General features: G+C 52.6%; 1 protein-coding gene across 3 annotated transcripts in view; it reads left to right on the forward strand.

The window, feature by feature from the left end:
• Positions 1–2724: 2724 nt before the first annotated feature.
• The window catches only part of MYOM2 (myomesin 2), a 78980-nt gene continuing 60837 nt past the window's right edge, over positions 2725–20867 (forward strand). The window contains exons 1-6 of one of the 3 annotated variants that reach the window (XM_019737583.2): positions 2725–2873; positions 8762–8880; positions 10151–10345; positions 12788–12926; positions 13078–13235; positions 14270–14362. In XM_019737583.2, the coding sequence (XP_019593142.2) occupies positions 8774–8880; positions 10151–10345; positions 12788–12926; positions 13078–13235; positions 14270–14362 (692 nt within the window). In that variant the 5' untranslated portion in view covers positions 2725–2873; positions 8762–8773. Of the gene's footprint in view, positions 2874–3241; positions 3356–5490; positions 5617–8761; positions 8881–10150; positions 10346–12787; positions 12927–13077; positions 13236–14269; positions 14363–20867 lie in introns of those variants that run through there. The other 2 variants (XM_019737582.2, XM_019737584.2) reach the window with 2 other exon arrangements.

Raw genomic sequence — 20867 nt, forward strand, 5'->3', positions numbered from 1 at the left:
TAATCCTCGAGCAGCTGCCTCGCTGGTGGCAGAGGCTGCCTGATGTGAGAGCCTAGCTCACCTCTGCAGGGTCCCCCACAGTGTGGATTGTTGTTGGGGGCCACAGATGAGAAGAATGCTTAGAGCGACAGCATGGGGAGGAATGTCACCAGTTAATGTGGCTGGAGGGGCTGGGGCCAGCCAAGGCCAGACACAGTGGAAAGAATGGGGCATGCAATCGCAGAGGCCAAGGGACGCACGTTCCAGGAAGGAGGGGTAGTCAACTGGACCAGGTGATGGTGCGAGGTGTAGAAACCTGAGAGGGGAGCATGTCCTTGGGTGTGAGGTCATGGGTGGCTTTGAGCTATTTTGGTGAGTGATGTGCTAGGAGTGGAAGGTCAGTTGGAATGGGCCACAGGGTTTGTGGAGAGTGAGGAGACGGGAAAATGTGACCATGCACACCTCTTCCAGAAGTTGAGCTGTGAAAGACAGATCAGTAGCTGTAGCAGAATGTGGGGCTGAGAAGGGGTTCTGGTTTTAGGTGAGGACAGACTTGGAGAACATTCGAACAAAGGTGGAGCGCTTGAGAATCAGTGATGGAGGGCAGAGGGTGAGGGCAGCTTGGGGACTGGGGGCCCAGGGTGGGGCCGAGCGGCCCTGGGAGAGGGGACAAGGGGAACCCAGGAGCAGGTGTGTGGCTGTGGTCATGGGACCCAAGGGGGTTTCTGTGCTTTGGCTTCCATTGGCTGATGGCATAGCACGCGTATGAAGTAACTTTGGGTGGAAGTGGGGACGTTGTGGGTGCCATGCTCTGAGTCCGCATGTCTGCAGACGTGTGTTCGCAGGCCTGTGGATGCCGTCCTGGTAGAAGGAGGGGGCTGCCTGGTGGGCGCCCTGGGGCTGCGTGTGGCAGGGCGGCCTCCTTAGTGCCGGCTCCCCTGGTCTCCGCTCACACCACCCTGGCTGGGGAGGGGGTCACCTTCGTTTTTGAGATTTGTGTGTGTGTGTGTGGATATAGAGTTTTTCTTTTTTCTTGTCAGTTTTATAATTTTATTCAGCAATCAGCAGTTAATTCTCATCCACATTAACTGTTTGTAGGTTTTTGAAAGTTGTGGCAGGTACGCAGGTAACCAACGCCTAGAGCTTATTTGGTGAGTCTTCGTCCCCATGACGCTTCCTGGACAGCCCCACCCGGCTGAGCTATGGGACAGTCCTTACTCCTCTGGCCTAGGCAGCTGTGTGCAGTCTGGCGTCCACATGCACATCTGGGGTTCCCATCTCCTTCACGGCCATTCCTGCGTCTCTGTGAGTGCCCGCGGGGCACGCTTCTGAAGCCCACTCCACGGACGTGCTTATGAGCGTTGATGGCGTCTTCTCTGGTTACTACCTCGTTCGTGGCAGGACGGCGCTGCTTCTTGCCTCCTTTCTCTGCGGGAGCCATTCTGCCGGCCCATGAGGTGTGGGGGAGGGAAAGCAGCGTGGGAAGTACAACTTCTGGGGTGGCTGGAAGCAGGTGGAATGAGAGGCCAGGCTGTGGATGTAGGATTCTTTTTTCTCTTGCTGTCTTCTGGTTTGCATTATTTCTGATGAAAGTCTACTGTCGTTCTTCTCTTTGTTTCTTTGTACACAATATACCTTTTTTCTCTTCTTGCTTTGAAGCTTTCCTCTGAGTCATGGGTTTTAAGCACTTGGATTATGACGTGACTTGGTATAGTTTTATTCATGTTGCTTCAGCTTGATGTTTATTGAGCTTCTTGTGCCTGTGGGTTTATAGTTTTCAACAAGTTTAGAAACGTGTTGGCAATTTCTCCCTGCTAATCTATATCCTGCCAGCGGCCTGCTATGACCAACTCCCAGTGCTGAGGGCTCCAGGGTTTCTTAGAGGCTGCGTCCTAGGGTTGGGCTTCTGTGTCACAGGGGCAGGCTCGGAATTCTGAAACTTAAATGAGGGTGGGGAGCTGGTGGCCTCGGGGTTCCTTCAGGAGACTGTCCCTCCCGGGAGTGACGTTGTTTTCTCATGAGTGGTTGGGGTGGGGCCTGGACCGCTGAGATGCCATCTGATAGGAGACGGGGTATTGTAATGGTCCCTATGCGTTATGGGGACCTCATGAGGGCAGCATTGGTTTCCTTAAGGAGGGGACGCTGACAAACAGCTGTAACACGTCAGCTGCTGTGTTTATTTGCTACCCATTAGAATATGTAGGAGAATTAGACCCCAAATAAACATATTTAGTCCCCGAGTGAGGACGTTTGCAAGGGCCTTTCCGAGCAGTAAAGGAAATGGCCTTCACTCTGTGTCTGTGGTACTCAGCTCACACATTCATCATGTGTTTGGCTGGTCCCTGGCTACGTTCTGATAAACCAGATGTGGAACGTGGAGATTTTTAAGGCTCCCAGGCACTTCCCATAGATTGTATTCTCTAATTTTTACAAAATCCTGCAAGATGATTGTTACTACACATGTTTTCCAGATGGGAAACAGAGCCCCAAAGAAGTGGACCAGCTGGCCTCTTTGTGGAGAGCTGAGATGGGACACGTTCTCTGAAGTGTGAGATCAGGGTGCCCCCTGGGCCCGTCCTCTCGGGTGCAGGCACCAGGTTCCAACCCCAGTCCTGTCAGTCCTGTTTTATTTATATTTGGACACATGCTGTGCAAAAAGATGGGAACACTGCAGTTATCTGGGTGGCTCGATGCAGTGTTGTCTGTGGTCATAACTATAAATAAGGCGTGATTTGCCGACCACGCATGGTCCTCTTTTAGGCAGGCAGTCGTGACCCCAGGATAAAACCAAGAGAAAGCCTGAACAAGCGGTTTTTTGAAATTTAAAAGCCATCAGGCACCAGCTGCAGAGGCCCCTCCCCTCCTCATGGCCAGCGGCTCTCTCGCTGACAAAGGTAAAATGCTGACTACATCCCGTTGTGGCTTAGGGCTCCTCTGGAAATGTCAGTGTATGTGCCAGGGGACCTGTGGCTCAAAGGATTGAAAATAAGTCTGGGAATTGGCGTGTAAAAGTTAAAATGCATTGAAGTGTCATATCCTGCCCTCCTTTTCTGGGTTGGTAGCTGAATCGTCACACAGTTTCCCGGGCAAAGGAAAATGCACTTTGTGATTCAGGACAGACACTTGTCACTTCTGAGTTTTTCCAATTGGAATGAGAGTTTTTTCCTCTTCAGATCAGGCTGATGATTTACAATGCGGGGATCAGTTTGGGGTGAGCAGTCCCATGTGTCTATATATAGCTCCTTCTTGGCCATAGATGGGAGGGCGGGGCAGGCGTGGAGGGGACGCGGCTTGGCTGTCCTCGGCCAGAGCCTGGAGGCCGGTGAGCTGAGCAGGCAGAGCCTCTCTCTTCTTTGCAGCTTTCCTTTCTCTCTGGGTAAGTTTCCTTTTCTTCTTTCCTTTACTAATTCGGGGCTTTGGAGGAAGGAACAGTGACGTCTGCAACAGCTGGTTGCGCTCAGGATTCCGGGTGGACCCATTTCAGGCCGAGGAAGAGTTCACCTGCACGCGCTGTGCTGCACGGGAGAAAAAGCAGATAATTAGATCTGAGCCTGTGCTTCGTGGCGAGATCATAGGGTTTCCTCCGCTTCCCGCGGTCGTGGTCTTCCTGGTCCTACTGTCCCCACACCCCCGGCATCCCCGTGCCACAGCCTCGTCTCTGGCTGGCCCTCGGGTCCCGGGGCGGCGGACTGACATCTGCAATTTCCACGGGTCTCAGAATGAAAGGATTTGTGAGGAAAGTGCAGGTTTCAAAAGGTGTGAAATAAAATTGGAGTTTTTCTTAAGAAAAAAAGGAACTGGGGTCATTTATTGTAGACGTAGACTACAGCATCTGGAAGGAAAACACTTCTGCTCGCCCACGTTTCCAGGGTTCCCGACAGAACTGCCTGTTCTCGTGGCTGTTCTCTGCTCTGTGCTCTGTGCTCTGGTGCGAGGTCCCACCGGCAGCCGAGCCCCCCAGCCGTGCCCCCCAGCTGTTTGACTCTGCTGCCAAACAGACAGTGAACTTGGGTCCCTGCCAGCTGGCCTGGGAGGGGGCAGCCAGGTCTGGGAGGGGGCAGCCAGGTCTGGGAGGGAGCAGATAGGTCTGGGAGGGGGCAGACAGGCAGGGGAGTGGGGCAGATAGGTCTGGGAGGGGGCAGCCAGGTCTGGGAGGGGGCAGATAGGTCTGGGAGAGGGCAGATAGGTCTGATAGGGGCAGATAGGTCTGGGAGGGGCAGATAGGTCTGGGAGGGGCAGATAGGTCTGGGAGGGGCAGCCAGGTCTGGGAGGGGCAGCCAGGTCTGGGAGGGGCAGCCAGGTCTGGGAGGGGGCAGATAGGTCTGGGAGGGGGCAGCCAGGTCTGGGAGGGGGCAGCCAGGCGGGGGAGTGGGGCAGCCAGGTCTGGGAGGGGGCAGCCAGGTCTGGGAGGGGGCAGCCAGGCGGGGGAGTGGGGCAGCCAGGTCTGGGAGGGGGCAGATAGGTCTGGGAGGGGGCAGCCAGGTCTGGGAGGGGGCAGATAGGTCTGGGAGGGGGCAGCCAGGTCTGGGAGGGGGCAGCCAGGTCTGGGAGGGGGCAGCCAGGCAGGGGCGGGGGAGGCAGGAGTGGCAGGTGCTGTCCTTGCTGCCCTTCAGTTTCACGGTCCTTTCTTACTGAGGACGAGTCAGACAGGCCTCGAGGGGCAAGTGGACACAGGGGACTTGCAGAGGCTCTTCTATAAACCGAGCCTGGCTTACATTGGGGCGAATGTGCACAAAGCTCTCATTGAATCAGGGACCATCACCTACATGCCTGCTCTTTACAAAAACCCCAAAGAAGGAGACTCTCAGCAAAATTTTATGGAGTGAAATATTTTTGTAACTGTTGATTTGTTTTTAATCCTCTCAATTTGTGAAACTGCCTGGGTTGTTGGCGAGCTCTGCTGTGCAGGAAGTCACACATTACTGGTTCTGATCTAACTCCATGTGCCTGAGTGGAGGGTGGGGAATGACTACACCCTTCGGTCCGTCCTGCCTGGGTCCCAAAGGTGGTCTGGGGAACACTTCAGAATTAGCCACCAGAAATTGGATGGCAAACCTTACTGGACTTAGCACGAACGATGGCTTTAACAGTTATTTTGTGCTGGTATCTTTACTTTGGGTGCTAAGTCGTTTGAAAGACCTTTGGGGAACGTGGTTCCCAGTGGGAACGAGCTGGGATAAGTCTTGGGAACCAAGAGCCTAGTCACTTGGGGAACAGGCCAACTGCAGGTGCCAAGGGATCCTTCCTGTTCCCTGGAAAAGCCTTAATTTGGGGTGGTCGTTGACTCTGACATCTTTCGCTGCACAATCCGTAATTTCTTTTACTAAATGGAAATAAGTGCATCGTGGTTGAAACATTTTCAGAAATTAAAACCCTTCTTGGTGACATGAAAGATGGCTTCCAAATCTCCTCCACAGGAAGGGATTAGGCCCGAGCATGCCCCAGAGTCCCTGGCCGTGGGCGGGCTCAGGTTCCACTTCGCTGTCACAACTCCCAAACGTGTCAGGGGCATTCTGTGAGCAGCGGGCAGTGCTGGCAGGCGCCTGGGGGCTCAGTCAGAGTGAGGGCTGCGACACCGGCTCTGTCACGGGCAAACCAGTCACCCGGGCAGCTTATTGTCACCCTGTTTCCTCACAGGTAAGGTCGAGAGTCCAACCAGGACAGAATGAGATCATACATGTCAGGTTGTATAAGTTCAGTTATAATTTGTTGCAAACCACCCAAACCTGTGTGTTTAGAATACGTTCTCTGCATTTTGGGGAGTTGAGGATGGTTAGGGCTAGCGGTGGTTTGTAGCCACTAGGTTTTAAACCATAGATGGAGTCACCACTGGAGCTGAGGAATACTGGCTGCCCCCTCGTCAGGGCCCTCGTCTCTCAGCCACGAGATGGATGGGTACCTATCACTGCTGGAATCCCGGCCCCCAGTTCGCTTTGGTTGTCTCCGTGGGTCCTCATTAAGTGCCGGGCAGCCCATGTGGACCAGCTTCCCAGAGAGCTCCTGACCTCGGCCTGGAGGCAGCCAGCGAGTGCCGGGCAGCTCTGAGTGGTGAAAAGAAGGGGCAGAGCTCAAACAAGTGCCCGGAGTGGGCTCGAGGCTGCCTGTGCTCTGCCAGCATGTCTGGTTTGGGTATGAGGTTGACGAAAGTCTGTAGGCACGTGGGGTGAGAAAGCGTTGCACGTGAGCTGGCTGCTGTCCTTGGAGCAAGGACAGTCTCAGGTGCTCCCTCCCTGAGAGGTGATGGGTCCACTATCCAGGCGCTCAGCACGCGCTCGTGTTTAGAAGGAAAAGCGGGAGAACTGATGAAACTGCATTTGCGGTCCTCTGAACCCGATTCTGAAGGCCCTCAGTGCGGTGTTTCATGAAGTGAGCAGAGAATGTGATAACACAGTAGGGTGTTCCGTCCCTACCGTAGTCCAACGTGCTCTTGGGGGAAACGGCTCCAGAAAGTCTGCGTGTCAGAGCGAGTCACGCAGACCTCGCCCACCGGCTTTCAGCTCCACATCCTAACCACCAGAGGGCACATCCTTGCCTGAGGTCGTCCAGGCCCAAGCGGCCAGGCGCCAAGGTCAGCCAGTGATACGTGATGTGCTGATGGCGCTGGAGCCCCAGACAGGATGCCGTAAGCGAGTTGAAGGGGAGTTGGCCACTGGCTGCAAGCAGGGCTGACCTTGCCTGGCCGTTTCATGTTCAAAACAAGGGCATGGTCCTGCCAAGCGTGCACACCCTCTCCTGGGGGTGCCAAGGCCACAGTGGAGACATGTCAAGATAGCTTATCCTCTCCTCTCACTGAGGCCATTTTGGGCTCTTCCCTTTGCCAAGAAATACAAACAGATTGGATGGGCCATTGGCAATCGCACTTACATGCAATTTTAGGCCTTTCAGATATTAAAGTGAGAGATGCATTTTTTCAGATACCTTTTCCTACCTGCAGAATTCAACTCAACAATGACAATAACAAAATTCACAGCGTGACAGGGGCAGCCGCCAGTTCCGGTTGTTCGTTTCTGTGGACCAAGCACAGTGCCACCATCATATCAGAGTTAGAGGCTGAGACGTTAGCCCAAGGCTGGTGAAAGTGCTGAGTCAGAACTGCACCCCAGGTCTAGCAGATGTCAAAACCTGTGCCCTTTTCATTACGTACCTCTTTGAAAACTGCGGTGGGGTGGAGGGGATACATTTTTACTGCATTCTGTGTTCCATCTGTGTAATCAAATTTACACGCTGCAGTACACATGCTGGACCCTCAATGGATTCCTGGTGGGTGGTTGACTAGCTGCCTTTTAAGAGGAATCACAGATAAGTTAGTGTGGGAAAGCATAAGGATCAGAGAGACGTGTGATGACCCTTGCTGTCCGTCTCTGCGGAACTCGTCTCGCGTCTCTGGCCATCGCAGTCAGCCCTTCCCCAGAGCACAGGGGTTTGGAGCAGTCTTAGGACCCATCTACGCTCTGTGAGTCTGTGGTTCTGGGACATTGCCGTCTAAAGGGAATTGGCCCTGAGGAGCGCACTGTGTGTTTTGGCCAGTTTTCTAATGTTCACTCAGGAGCTACTGGGTGGGATGTGATGGTGAGACGGTCCAGCCCCGAGCAGGACCGAGCTTGACCTGCTGCTTCCACGGCTGGTCTCCTTCTTGTTGTCCTGTGTGAGTGACGTCCCCGGCAGCTGAGCCACGTGGCCTTGCCCGAGAGCTCCTTCTTTAAATCAAGGCAGATTGTTTCAAACACAAATGGCAAAAATGGAGCTCAGATTTGGAGTTCTTTTGCCTCTTTATGTGAGGAATTAATAATCACAGAGCTTTGGGAATACATTATTATTAGATATAGCCAAATAACTCACTACGTTGGCATTTTATTTATTTTGGATGAACATATGTAGCAAATGGCTGTGTCTAATACCTGCAGTATTTCAGACTCCCAGGTCCTGGCCCAGACGGGTAGCAACTATCTCTTTTTTGGGAGAATTTGACCAAACGTGCTCACTTCCCCACACCCCCCAAGCTTTCATGCTGGGCTCAGTCCCCACTCCCTGCCCGTCCCATCTGAGCAGGTTTACAGGTAACATGTGAGGTGTAGTTTTGGGAGAATGATTCTGGAAGGCATCCTGGGGACCGATTCCTTTTTTCAAGCCCCATTTCAAGCAGCGGAGGCTCCTAGCTCCTGAGGCAGCACAGAAAGCTGCCATGTGTGGTCACCGTCTTCCCAGAGGGATTTCTCCTCACGCCTCCTCAAATCCCCTGAGAGCCTCCTCCTCACAGGAGCCCGTCTTCCCGCCCCCACCTCCGCCTGGCAGCCTACCCGTCTCAAATGTCACCCACCACAGGGGACCTCTTCTGGCTGCTCCTCTCCAGTTTCATGGGCCCCTTCTCATTTCACGGAACATTTTGTGTCTCTCTCCTCTTGTATTCTAAGTATTTGTTCACTGTTCTAATCTGTGTTTTAATTATTTTATCCTTATCACTTACATTGTCTTGAACAAACTAGGTATTCTACAAATATTTGTTGAGTTCACAATGAAATGAAACACATAGCCCAATCTGCTAATGGTTATGGAAGCAAATAAAAAATGAAATCGGGTCCCAGGAAGCTCACTAGCCAGCTGGGCTCCTAGTCCAACGTTATTTGTGCTGATACAACCTTCCTTTCATCCACCCCCCCCCCAATGGGTTTTGCTCATTGGAGTTGATTCCCCCTTTGGAACAATACATATTAGTGTGGAAATTGCGGGAAATGGGCTCCATTTGACAAGGCCCTCACTGCTGCTTGTTACTTTTTATTTGCAGGCATACACCAAGATGTCACTTGTTGCCGTGCCCTTCTACCAAAAGAGACACAAACACTTTGACCAGTCATATCGTAATATTCAAACGAGGTATCTTCTGAATGAATATTCGGCGAAAATGTAAGTTGAAATTCACTGATTAGACTCAGAGAGATTTGAATACGGGTGTTTGATGTGTAAAGGCAGGAAGCTTTATCCAGTGTCCTGAAACCTGGAGTGAACTGGTTTTGGGAGGGTCAGAGATGGCAATGCTTCCTGATGACCATGTTCAATGCCAGAGGGGGACGTGGCTAACCCGGCTGGGCAGAGAGCTGCCTGCACAGTGCCTCACGGCATCCTGGTAGAGCCTGGTAGGTGCTGGTAGGTCCTGGTAGAGCCTGGTAGGTGCTGGTAGGTCCTGGTAGGTCCTGGGAGACTGGCTCTGAGCCCTGGATTAGATCAGATGGCAGGGAACTTTTAATAAGTGCTCCTTGACTTTATTCTTCACACATATTCTAGAACTGGAATCTAACAAACCACCAGGAAGCAGAGGCAGTGGGAAGTGAAACAACCGGAAAGATGTCAGTGGGAGAGAGGTTATGGGTTGGCAGAGTAAAGATGGGGTGGAAGCTGATATGGACAGTCAACTTGCTACATTAGTAGTTAAGTAGCAAGAGGTGAGTTGATTCAGTGCATAACAGGCCGGGGTTCTTATAAAGCACAGTGTCCTCTCCTCAGGGAGCTGCAGCCCCGCCCAGTCAGCACCAGGTCTGCAGCTTTAATGGGCCGATTGGAAGGTTGAGCAAAAGCATGAAAGACGCTGCTAGCAGGGCACGCTCTGCCCTAGGATCTTACGCACATGTCCCCAACACCCTATATTTAGAAATGCCCGTGGTCCTGGTACGTGGTGGCCATTCCTGTAACAAACAAAGCCAAACATTCATCACCCCTCCCAACAGCCTCGGGAGCTTCGAGTCCCTTAAGATATATATAATCGTGGCTCTGGGCCAGGGCTGTGGCAGGCGCTCGCTGGCCCTGAGGGGAGGTGGCCGGGGTGCTGGGGAAGCTGTCTGTCACCCGTCCTTCTGAGGATGGGCTCAGTGGGCTGCAGACGGATGTAGGTTTGAAGGTGCACATCATGTGTGCCTGTGTGTGCACTTGTGCACACGTGTGTATGCCTGTGCAGGCGTGTCTGTGCACACGCACACGTGTGAGTGTGCCTGTGTGTGCACTGCGTTTGTGTTGTGTACAAAGGGGATGTGCAGGTAAGCACGGGCACGCATGTGTGTGCGCCTGTGGCAGGTGTGTATGCTTCAAGGGCGGCTTGTGGTGTGTAGGAAAAAAGCGGTGTTGTCTGTTGCGATACAGTTTTATACTCGTCTGTGCCTGATTGTTTCCACTGTCCATCAAGGCGTGCTTCCAGCCGCTCGTCCTCCCAGAGGTCCTCTACTCAGCAGGCGTCCTCCCAGAGGTCCTCTACTCAGCAGGCGTCCTCCCAGGGGGCTGCCAGCCGGATGTCGCTGGCGGGGACCACCTGCAGGCTGTGTGCCAAGAGGCTGAGCTCCGCGGAGGAGGACGAGGAAGACGAGCAGCAAAGCAAAAGAAGGTGACCGCTCTGTCCTCTCTCAGACCACCCGCCGTCAGGGCTGCAGAAGCCCATGCGTCCCACCCGGGGAACAGGAAGGGCTCAGCAGGTCAGAGCTGGGAGTCAGGGGCGCTGGTTGACAGGGAGCCTGAGAGGACAGGAAAGGTGCCTCTCGCTTGGAGTCAAAGCCATAAGCTCCTGCTTTCCTCGCCATCCTTGTCTCAGTTAAGCCTGACAAACCACTTGGCATTAAGTTTCCCCTTTGTTTGCAGAAGAGAACAGTGTGGCCCACGGCCGGGGACCCACGGCCCATGCACGTGGCCGTAGGCCTGTGGTCTCCGTCTGTCGCTGGCTGTCCCCCACGGACTCAGGTTTTCCACAAACAGGATGCTCACAGTTGAAAGCATCAAGACCTAACTGTTTGAAGTTAATTTTGCATTTCCACCAACAGCCTGTCTAGCTGGTAAAGAACAGTGTGGAGGGGTGGAGACTCAAGCAAGACAATTTTCCAGAGAGGGGTTAGGGTTTCCACCAGCTGTCCCTGTGGAAACTAAGTGTGAAGGGCTCCAAAAATGGTCACACCCCACATTTCAATGGTCTCAGCTCCTGGGAAAATGTCGGAGGAATGAGATGGATTAGTAAGAACATCAGTCCCCAGATTACTTCTAGATCACAGAGAAACAGGTGGTATCTTACTCTGGTGTTTTAAGAACAAAACAGGTAAATTCCTGTGAACGCGCCTTCTGATACCTGCTGTGTTTTTCCCCTTTACCTCCCCTGCTATTTGCTTCTAGGAGGTTTTTTTTCTATTTCTCTAGCACACTTAAAACCTGAAGGAAAAGTGAGATTTGGGTAAAGAGTTTCATTTTGAAAGTTACACTGTAACCAAGGAATCTGTTTAATAAAATCAACATGTAGCTGAGAAGATGAATCCTTATTTTTAAAAATTTGAACCGTCTTTTAAATGCCTCATGGGAATTGGCTACATAATTTTATCGTGAAGCGAAGACTTCTTTTGTAAAAGGATCACTTTGAAATGTGTACGTTTAAAAAAAATATGGATTTTTTTTGTATTGTCTTATTTAAAAAAGGGTTCTATCTATATTTAAGTTTTGGCCTGGGGAGTGAGGCGTCTTGAGCTTTATCATTTCACTTTGTCGGTTATACGTGGCGTGGCCTCACACTTGTTGCATAAACTTCCCATTGCTCAGTTTCCCCAGGCGTGAAATACGGAAAGTATATGTCCATTCGTTTGAACAGTCAGGGAGTAGGTGACCGTAATTCATATGGTTTCAGAAAAATTGGCTTTGTGACAATCGTGGCCCTTGGAATCTTCCTAAAGCGCAGAGGGCTCTTCGGTCACAGCAGTAAATCCACTGGCAGAATGTGCTTGCTCACGGTCATGCATGTCTTTCCAGCCATCCTGGTGAGGGCGGGCTGCTGCCCGCTGGGCGCTGAGCCCACTGTCGTCTTCTGGAACTGTGCTCTCAGAGACTCACAGAGTGTTGTTCTCAACGCACGTGCACACCTGTCACGTGAAAGCTCTTTTTGCCCTTAGTTCTTTCTTCCTTCAAAACTAAATCCCAGGAAGTGGCGGGTTTGCTGAGTTGGGCTAGTTCCCTGATACGGTGTCACTTCCTGCTTTGTCCCTGCCCTGCAGGGGGCGGGGGAGGGATGAGCACTGAGCGCTGATTTAAGAGTTAAAGGGATTCGTGGAACACACTTCTTTATTCCCCTCCCCTGTAGACGTAAGTTTCCTGGAACAAATGGCAACTTTGCGAAAGGTGAAGTTGTGGGTTCACAGGCTGAGTTACTGCAATGTCTTCCTGTAAAACACAGCAGGAGGCACTGGGAAGGCTCTCAGCACATCTGGGCCAATCTGTTGTCTTTGTTTGTCCCAGAGAGACACGCTCCCCGTCCCGTCCGTCCCAAGGCTTGTCATTAGCTCATATGCATGGCGAATGGCGTGACTGCATGGCTGCCGTGTTCTGCGGGCTCGTCACAGGCCAGCAGGAGGGTTTTCTCCATGAGCTGAATCCCAGGGCTCGGGCTCGGGTGGGGGAGAATGTCCAGCTCAAATGCTTATTTCATAGTGGGGAGGCCGGTGGTGACTCCCGGATAAATGGAGGCCCCCTGTCTGTGCCCCGCACATGGATGTTTCAAACAGCTTCAGGGCAGGACGGCTGACCTGTGAACAGCTCGTGACAGTGAGAGGCCTGAGCAGACGCGTCCTTTCTGTCACTGTGATGTAGTGGGACCACGACAGAAAGAAGGCCCACTCCTTTCTTGGACGCGTGTTGACGGAGCCTCCCGTGCACGTGACTCCTGCTGGTACAGGGCGGCCATGTGGACGGCTCCCACCAGTTTGGCATGAGGGTGTCACCAAGACACACACATACACCTTCAGTGAGCACGCACCCTTTTCCTCATCCCAACAGTCACGTTCTGTCTTCGCCCCCATAGGTACCAGTCCCTGGTGGCTTCCTATGGAGAGGCCAAGCGGGAGCGTTTTCTCCGGGAGCTTGCGGAGCTGGAGGGAAGTGTACACCTGGCACGCTCGCAGGCTCGGGACAAGTTGGACAAATACGCCCTTCAGCAGATGGTAGGCGGGGCTCGGGGCTCGGGCTCGGGGGGCTCGGGCCACGTGGCAGTTGGTCAGCATGGCCTTCCTGTGGCTGAGGGCAGACAGCCCTGCTTGCCCACGTGGCGCGTCCCCTTGCCATGCCCTAACCTGTGCCTGCTTCCTGGGACAGGAGGAGGACAGGCTGGCCTGGGAGAGGCACACGTTCGAGGAGCGGATGCGACGGGCCCCTGAGATCCTGGTGCGGCTGAGGTCCCACACGGTCTGGGAGAGGACGTCTGTGAAGCTGTGCTTCACCGTGCAAGGCTTCCCCACGCCCGTGGTGCAGTGGTGAGTGCGGCCGGCCGGGCCAGACCTGGCCACGGCCCTGGGGACGGGCGACGAGGGCCACGGCAGGACACCGCCACACCGCCACTGCAGATGGCCCTGCTTGGGGAGGCACGTTGACAGAGCGCACGGTGTCCCGGGTAGATGGACACAGGCCTTGTGCTCTTAATGAAATGGGCACAGCCGATGTGCTAGGAGGTTTTCACTTAGAAATGCCCTGTGCTTACGTGCGGCTCTGCGTTGAATTCGTGGGGACTCCTAAGGGAGCCTGAACTCCAGGCCTTGGGGCCACATGTACAGTCAGTGGAGCCTTGTGACAGCAGAAGAGTCACGTGTCTGAGCCCGTCAGGTCCTTCTGTTTCAACACCTGCTCCGTATCCGAGTTCCTTTGTTTTCCCTCTGGCTGGAGGTGATGACCTGGTCCGCAAAGTTTGTAGCTTGCTACAAGCACCATAACATTTCACTTGTCACCGGATTGGGGCTCTCAGTGGCAGATCAGACAAAGAGCTCCCCAGTCTGTGCAGCTCACAGGCAGGCTGGGGGGCTGAGAGCCACCACTCTTGGTCCTGGGGGACACGTGTCCTGCTGTCCTGGGTGGGGCAAGGAGGCCAGCTTCCTCCAGTCACGATTGGGTGGGTGGACCCCCCAAAGCTGTCCCTGTGAGTCCCAGATACACTATGGCCCAGGGGGGCTGGTCTGGGACCTGACCGATGTTGGTTCCATTTGTTTTTCTTATGGGATGACACATCCTGAATTCCCAATAGAGTCCCAAGGGGACTGTGGCACACAGTGTCATGGGTCGAGTGCGGCCCAGGCCATCAGAATTCTGCAAGCGCTGCTCCCTCTTACATGTCAGGGACTGTGGGCTCCAGGAGTCCCCCAGCTTCCCCACCTCCGCTCACCACCTGTGGCACCGGCAGTGATGCCTGCACAGGCGGTGTCGTCACTGCCTGAAGGCAGAGGCAGTGGGGCAGGCGGGGCACGAGGCAGAGCTCAGTCCGCCTTTGCAATGAAGTAAGCGTCTCGTCTCTGTTCAGGTACAAAGACGGGAGTCTGATCTGCCAGGCGGCCGAGCCCGGCAAGTACAGCATTGAGAGCAAGTACGGTGTGCACACGCTGGAGATCCACAGGTGAGCGCCTGGGCGGGGCTGCACCTGCCTCAGCCAGCCCGCCTCCCACACAGACCTGCCCAGCACCAGGCGCGGGCACCCCACCCGACAGGCACGGCCCTTCTGAGTTAATCTGTGCTGCTACCTGCTTCCCTTCGTCATTTTCAAGGTCAGGCCAGAGGGATGCAAATTCAGTGGGCCTGTCAGGCTTCTTTCTGGGAACAAAGAATAAATGTTTTCAGGGGAGGCGGTGGGTCCAGGTGGACGGCTGCCGTGAAGCACAAGGTCGCCTCACTCCTGGTCAGCAGCCAACAGCCGTCCCTCAGCTCAGACTCTTCAAAGTAACACAACCTTTTTTTCTCGTAACAAATTAGGAAAATGTAGAAAATGCATGTAAGTAAAAGGAAACAAAAATCATCCATATTTCCGACACCCGGTGTCAGAATTTGGGTATATATGTAGTGTTGCTTTTTTCCTGACACACACACACACACACACACACACACACACACACATGTATAAACACACACTTTTTTTTTTACACAGAAGTGAGATTCTGCTCTTCTTTTTCTGTTTCTCTGCATACAGTTTTTTTCATTAAAACCATAACATTATGCAATTGACTGTTTTTCACAAATAGAATATCATGACATGTTTCCATTCTCCAGAAAACTGACACTCTGCCTAGGGACCAGACAGCAGGGTTAGGTCCCCATCTACCGTTTGCCTGTGACTCTGGGTCACAGCTACGCTGCCTCCTGAGTTGTCATACTGTCCTCTGAAAATGATGCTCAAGAGACAGGTGGTCAGAATCAGAATGTCATCTTCTCTGTTTGCTAATACGGTGTTACCCCGAAAATAAAAGACCAGGTCTTATATTAAGTTTTGCTCCAAAAGACGCATTAGGGCTTATGTCATGGGATGTCCTCCTGAAAAATCATGTGAGGGCTCATTTTCCGGTTAGGTCTTATTTTCAGGGAAACATGGTAGTTATTGTGAGACTCAAATAAGAACATACATATTTATATGTGTATGTAAATATATGGTACTTGTGTGTGTAGTGAGTTATAGCAAGTCCTTTCGAGGAAAAGATGAGGGATAGTAGCGTAAGTAAAGTAAAGAATCAGGAAGACATTTGAATATCTGATTTTGTGGACCTTACGATTACTAAGCTGTAGGGCGGTGGCTGTGTCAGAACTGGGCTCAGTGTAGACTCCTGGGTGGGATGCCAGGCTTCGGCCAGCCGTCTGTGTGCTCCTGGCCTGCACTGCACATGTCCCCACGGAGGTGCCCCTCTCCCACAGTGAGACACAGTTTTCCAGGAGCCTCCACGAGGACTGCAAGGCTCCCCTCCCCTCCCACGAACCAATATTGTACCTGCAGATTAATTAGACCAGGTGTTGAAAGGTTACAGTTAAGATTAAAACTTGTGATGAGTCACTAGCTTGCTTCTCTAGGTAATTTTGAGGTTCTTTAGAGAAGCTGGAGGCCCTGCCTCAGGCCCTACTGGCACTTCTCATTGAGAACCTACTGTGTGCCAGGCGTTCCTCTAGGTGCTGGACACAGAGGACCCAAACCAAGGTCCCTGTCTTGGAGGTCTCACATCTGGCATACGGAGCAGCCATAAGCATGATACCAAAGGGAATTATACAGGAAATCAGAAGGCGACGGCTGCTGAGTACTGGGGATAGAGGGTCTCTGGGCTGGGGGGCAGTAAATGCGGGGGGTCGGAGGCCTTCATGAGCAGGGCCTGCAGGAGATGGAGGAGGCGGGGGTGGGGGGCAGAGAAGGTGCCTCCCAGTCCTGGGGCCGCAGGGGTTCATGGCAGTGGCAGGTGGGAGGCTGGAGAGGCAGCCAGGGCCTTTGCAAGGACATCGGCTTTTACTTGGGGGGTTGGGGGGGGCAACGGGAGGACTTCAGGTGAGAGAAGTGAAAGATCTGACTTAGGTGTCAAAGGGTCATTCTGACCATGAGCAGAGGACAGAGCAGGCTGTCAGGAAGCTTTGCTGAAATTCAAGAAAGATGACGGGTTGGGCAGGACCAGGGTGGGCTGGTGGGAAGGGGTGCGTCCTGCCCAGATTGTGAAGGCAGATCCAATAGGATTTGCTGATGCGTTGGACTTGGGGTGTTGGTGAAAAAGAGGCGTCAAAACCAGTTGAAGTTTGGGGCCGTGCATCAGCTGGGATGGGGGGCAAGCTTCCGTGCTGGGTGCAGGTGCCCTCCTCCTGGTGGGCTTACATTACTCTGGCCCCTGGCTGCATTTTCCAGAGATTAATTTTCTCTCCGTTGATTTCCCAAATTGTGTACATTTAACAGGGAATAAGCCACAGTGTCTAGGAGATCTAGTAGGTTTATCCTCAAGATGTCTGCTTTCTAACTTGGGGTGCCCGGGACGGTTGGGGGGCCGGGTGGGTTAGCTGGAGTCAGCGAGGGGCTTGTTTCCAAGCCGTATTTTAATAATTATGTAAAAAGAAAATCAATGTCCCTTTCTCAAGTATGAAGGAAGTCCTGTTACTGCCGGTGTGGGCCGTGTGCGTGACAGAGGCTCTGGCCCGTGAGCGGTAACAATGGGTCACTGAGGCCACGGCCCAGGCTGCCGACCAGGCCTCCTTACACACCAGGGTCCTGCAGGGTCTGCAAATATTCGAGGAATTTGGGCCAAGGAAACCCTGAGACTAATTTTTCTCTCAACATTCTGACCATATTGGGATGTTTTAGACAGATGAAATGTGAATACTCTTCAGCAAGACAGCCTGGGGCGCCCCCACTGACTGCAGCCCTCAGCTGCTCACCCCAATGTGCTGAGTCCCTGTCACCTGATCTGCGTGGCCCCTGGGGGGGGGTCAGGAATGAGTGTTCCCTCCTGGTACAGGAGTGACATTTATTTCTATGAATATTCTTTGGCTGCTGTCCCTGAAATCTTCAAGTGCTGAAAGAGACTGCCCCGGCCCCCCTTCCCCCGTCCCCCCAGGGCAGCTGCAATTCAGGCTGTAATTGACACGGTTCGTTTGCTCATCAGACTCAATCCTGAGACTCACAGAGGGACTTCTGTTTTCTTAAACAATTTTAATGCTGTTCTCATACTTTCATGGAAGCGTTGAGAACAATCTTGTATTTTTTTGTAGCCCCTCCACCCCCACCCTCGCAGAATGACAGTAGGGCTAACCTCTCCTTGCACTTTAGTTTTAGACTTGGGTAGTCAAATTCTAACAAAATAAATTTTAAATCCAATGTCAACATGTAAGGACGCGAGGCCTGACCGCCCAGGACAAATTCATGTGCCCCGTAAATGTTTGTCTGCCGTCTTTAAAACAGATATAATGTTATTAGTTTTTCTGATGGAGTTGATGTGGGGGGACTTCACAGGGAGACTTTGGGATGCAAAGGTGCCCCTTGGAAGTTTGTAAAAATGGAGTCCAAAGAGGACTGTCTGTCTATTCTGCAAACCTGTCCCAACAAAACAAAACCCTTTGCCCCTTAATCACTTGCTTGCAGTTTCTGGCTGCATGAAGTAAAGGCGGCAGCCTTGAGAGGGAGTGAGGGGCGGAGAGGAAGGGAACGCCCGCGGGGGGTCAGAGCGTCCAGGCTGCACATCAGCCTTGGGCAAGATTGCTGGGTGGGCAGTCTCCTCCAGGTCCTCCTCGGCCCACTCCGCCGGGTGCCCCAGGGGCCACCCTTCCTGCTGCTCTCCCCCAGTATACACAGGTATGTTTACTTATGACCTGCATATACATCTCCAGTCCAATGTATTTTATATAATGCAAAACATTTACAAAAGAGAAATGCAGAAAGGCTGAGGTAAAAGTAAACATCACCAGAAGCTCTAGTTTCCCCCAGACACCCAGCACCCTGTGTAGGGCACCAGTGCATAAATCAGAGGGTCTGAAGGTTTCAGAGGCTGTGGCTTCCTCTACAAACCGGTGGCAGCGGTGGACCCTCTGTGTTCTGGACAGAAGCACGTGCGACACAGCACAGAAGGTTCCAGCTCGCAGGGCAGCAGCCTCTTCTCCCTAACCCTCACCCCACTTCTAAGTGCTAAGTGCTAATTGGTGAGTTGACCAGCCCGCCAGTGCTAACGTGTGAGGCAGGTGAGGAACAAGCTCAAAATCCTCTGGGAGGAGCTGTTCCCTGGGGCCTTGGCTGGAGGATGGTCCTGCTGCTTCTGTCCCGAGGGCACCAAGTCCATTTGTTCTGCCACAAGCCTCCTTGTTCTCTTATGTCCCCTCTGGCCGTTCCCAGGTCAGGGGCAAGTAACTGCTGTTCTCAGAAACTGCAGACAGGCCTGTGCACTTCTGTTGGAATGTGGAGGAGACAAATGGGATCTTCTTTGAACTTTCCGTTCGGGAATTCAGCTAATATATTTTAGGGACTAATCTGCAAGAGTCAGACAGTGCTGTAAAACTACAAAGCATTCAAATACGTTGTTTTATTTAAGCATCCAAGTCCCCCCAGGAAAGTGTAGGTACTCCCAGGTGTATTGAGCAGCTTGAAACACGTGCTGTTTATTTGTTATGAAGCCGAAGGAGGAGGCTTATGAGGCAGACACACACCTGAAGCGGCAGCCTGGCTGCTGCAGCCTGCTGGTGGCCCAGCACCTCCCCTGGGCTGCATTCTGGTGGCACAACCTTGAAAAAGTCGATTCTCAAAGATGAGTGGTTGCAATGGAATCACTGCCTTTCACCTTGAAACCTCAGAATATCCTTCCATTGAGCGGAAGAGGCAGGGGCAGCTTTGCCTGAGGGTCGTTCATGCACAAACACGCTGGGTTGCAGTAGGTGACAGTAGGTGACAAGCACCCAACTATTTTTACTCTGGTTTTAAAAACTGCCAAGAAGTACGTTGCAGAAAAAATTGGTAGCACACTGAGGATAGTTGGCCTGGAAACCACGATGCCAGGTAATTCCCAGAAGGTTTAGAGGGAGGTGTGAGGTGCGCTCTCACTGACCCCTGTCTGCCCTTCCTCTGAGGGCCTCCTCCCCCAGGAGCTGGGTGCCTGGTCAGTCTTGGTCCACCCTGGCTCTGGGCAGTGTTTGCTTTGCCTTATGGCTCCTACTTCTGAGTCTCGGTGGATGTCGCTTGTGTGTTCCCAGTCCAGGCTCCAGGTCAGGAGATTTTGACCAAGCAGTTTTCACTGAAAGCTTTGCTTCTTCCCCACATTCTCTGGCCTTCTCACCCCCACCCCCAACCAGTGAGCCTGCGGGGAGGGGGGGCAGTGTTGTAATAATGCTGGGGTGGGGGCTGGGGTGCTTGCAGAGGAAGGCCTAGGGCTGCTCCCAGAAGAAGAATGCCTTCCTGTCTGTAGAATGCATTCATGAAAACATCGTGGTTTCATCCTTTAGAACAAATAGCACAAGTAGGAAGATAAAACAAGTTTGAGCAATGCAGGAGGGTAGGGAACAGAAGTAATTCTTCCTGCCCCCCTAGACCTCCACCCCCCAGCCCTGCAGCCTGTGTTAGGTGGGTAGATTAGCACAGAAGGTTAAGTTTAGCAATGGCAAAAGCATCCACATTTTGGGATTTTTATATTTTACTCCACGTATCACTCTGCCCTGGTGACATGCTGGAAACTGCTGGTAAAGTAGCTCTAATGAGTTCAGGCTGGGATTGTCTCTTTGTTGAGGAGCTTCGTGGTTTGGCTTGTGTTCTTCCTGGGTGAACCTGAAGTAATGCATTTAGTTTGAGTGTCTGAGGAACTGGGTTCTGTGTGGTTTTCCCCTGGGCAGTGGCATGTACAGCGGGGCAGGTGGCACAGCCTGACTCACCGATATTGGATTGGAACCTCACGGAGGAGGGGACCTAGTTCTTAGCAGACAGCTGGGTCTCGGAAACTATGTCCTTTATTGGAGACACTGTTTTTTGGTCAAAGAAAATATTTTCAGTGCCTATTGCAGTAGAGAAGAAAATAAAATTCCTAATAACCTTGCGAAAACGAATTTGTCTCTGAGGTATTGGCTCCTTAAAGCATTTGAAAGTGAGACTTGAATAAACTCCTTTTTCCTTGCAAGTGGGATGTTTTGCACTATTTCCCTCCCCAAATTAGCATTATCCTCACAATGCCCACTTCTTGGAGAGGTGGCAGAAACTGGCAGAAAGAACCGATTTTAGAGTTTTGTGGGCTTTGTTTACCCAACTTCTTCAAGTGGCAACTTTGTTACCCTGTGTATAGGACAATAGTATCTATTTTTCTGGAGACTCTGATACACAATAGCCTGGAAAAGTAACTAGCAGAGTGTCTGGCATTTAGTAAAAGCACAAAAGGACCAGCTCCTCCTCCCTACACCCCTCTCCTCTCAGTGACGTTTCCAGGGAAGCTGGTGGGAAGACAGTTCATAGTCAAGAAAATAAGCTCCACCTTTTGGGAGATGGATGTGGGAGGTGGAGGAGCCCCACCCTTGAGAAGCTGGGGTCGGGTGGTGTCTGGGCCATTGTTCTTTGCAGGGGTGAACCTGCACCCCTGTCACTCTCCAAGGACGGGTCCTCGGTGGCCCAGTGCACCCTCGGGTGGGGATCCATTCATACCTGGTGA

This window comes from Rhinolophus sinicus, linkage group LG04 (genome assembly GCF_036562045.2).
Source record: "Rhinolophus sinicus isolate RSC01 linkage group LG04, ASM3656204v1, whole genome shotgun sequence".
Classification (NCBI taxonomy): Eukaryota; Metazoa; Chordata; class Mammalia; order Chiroptera; family Rhinolophidae; genus Rhinolophus; species Rhinolophus sinicus.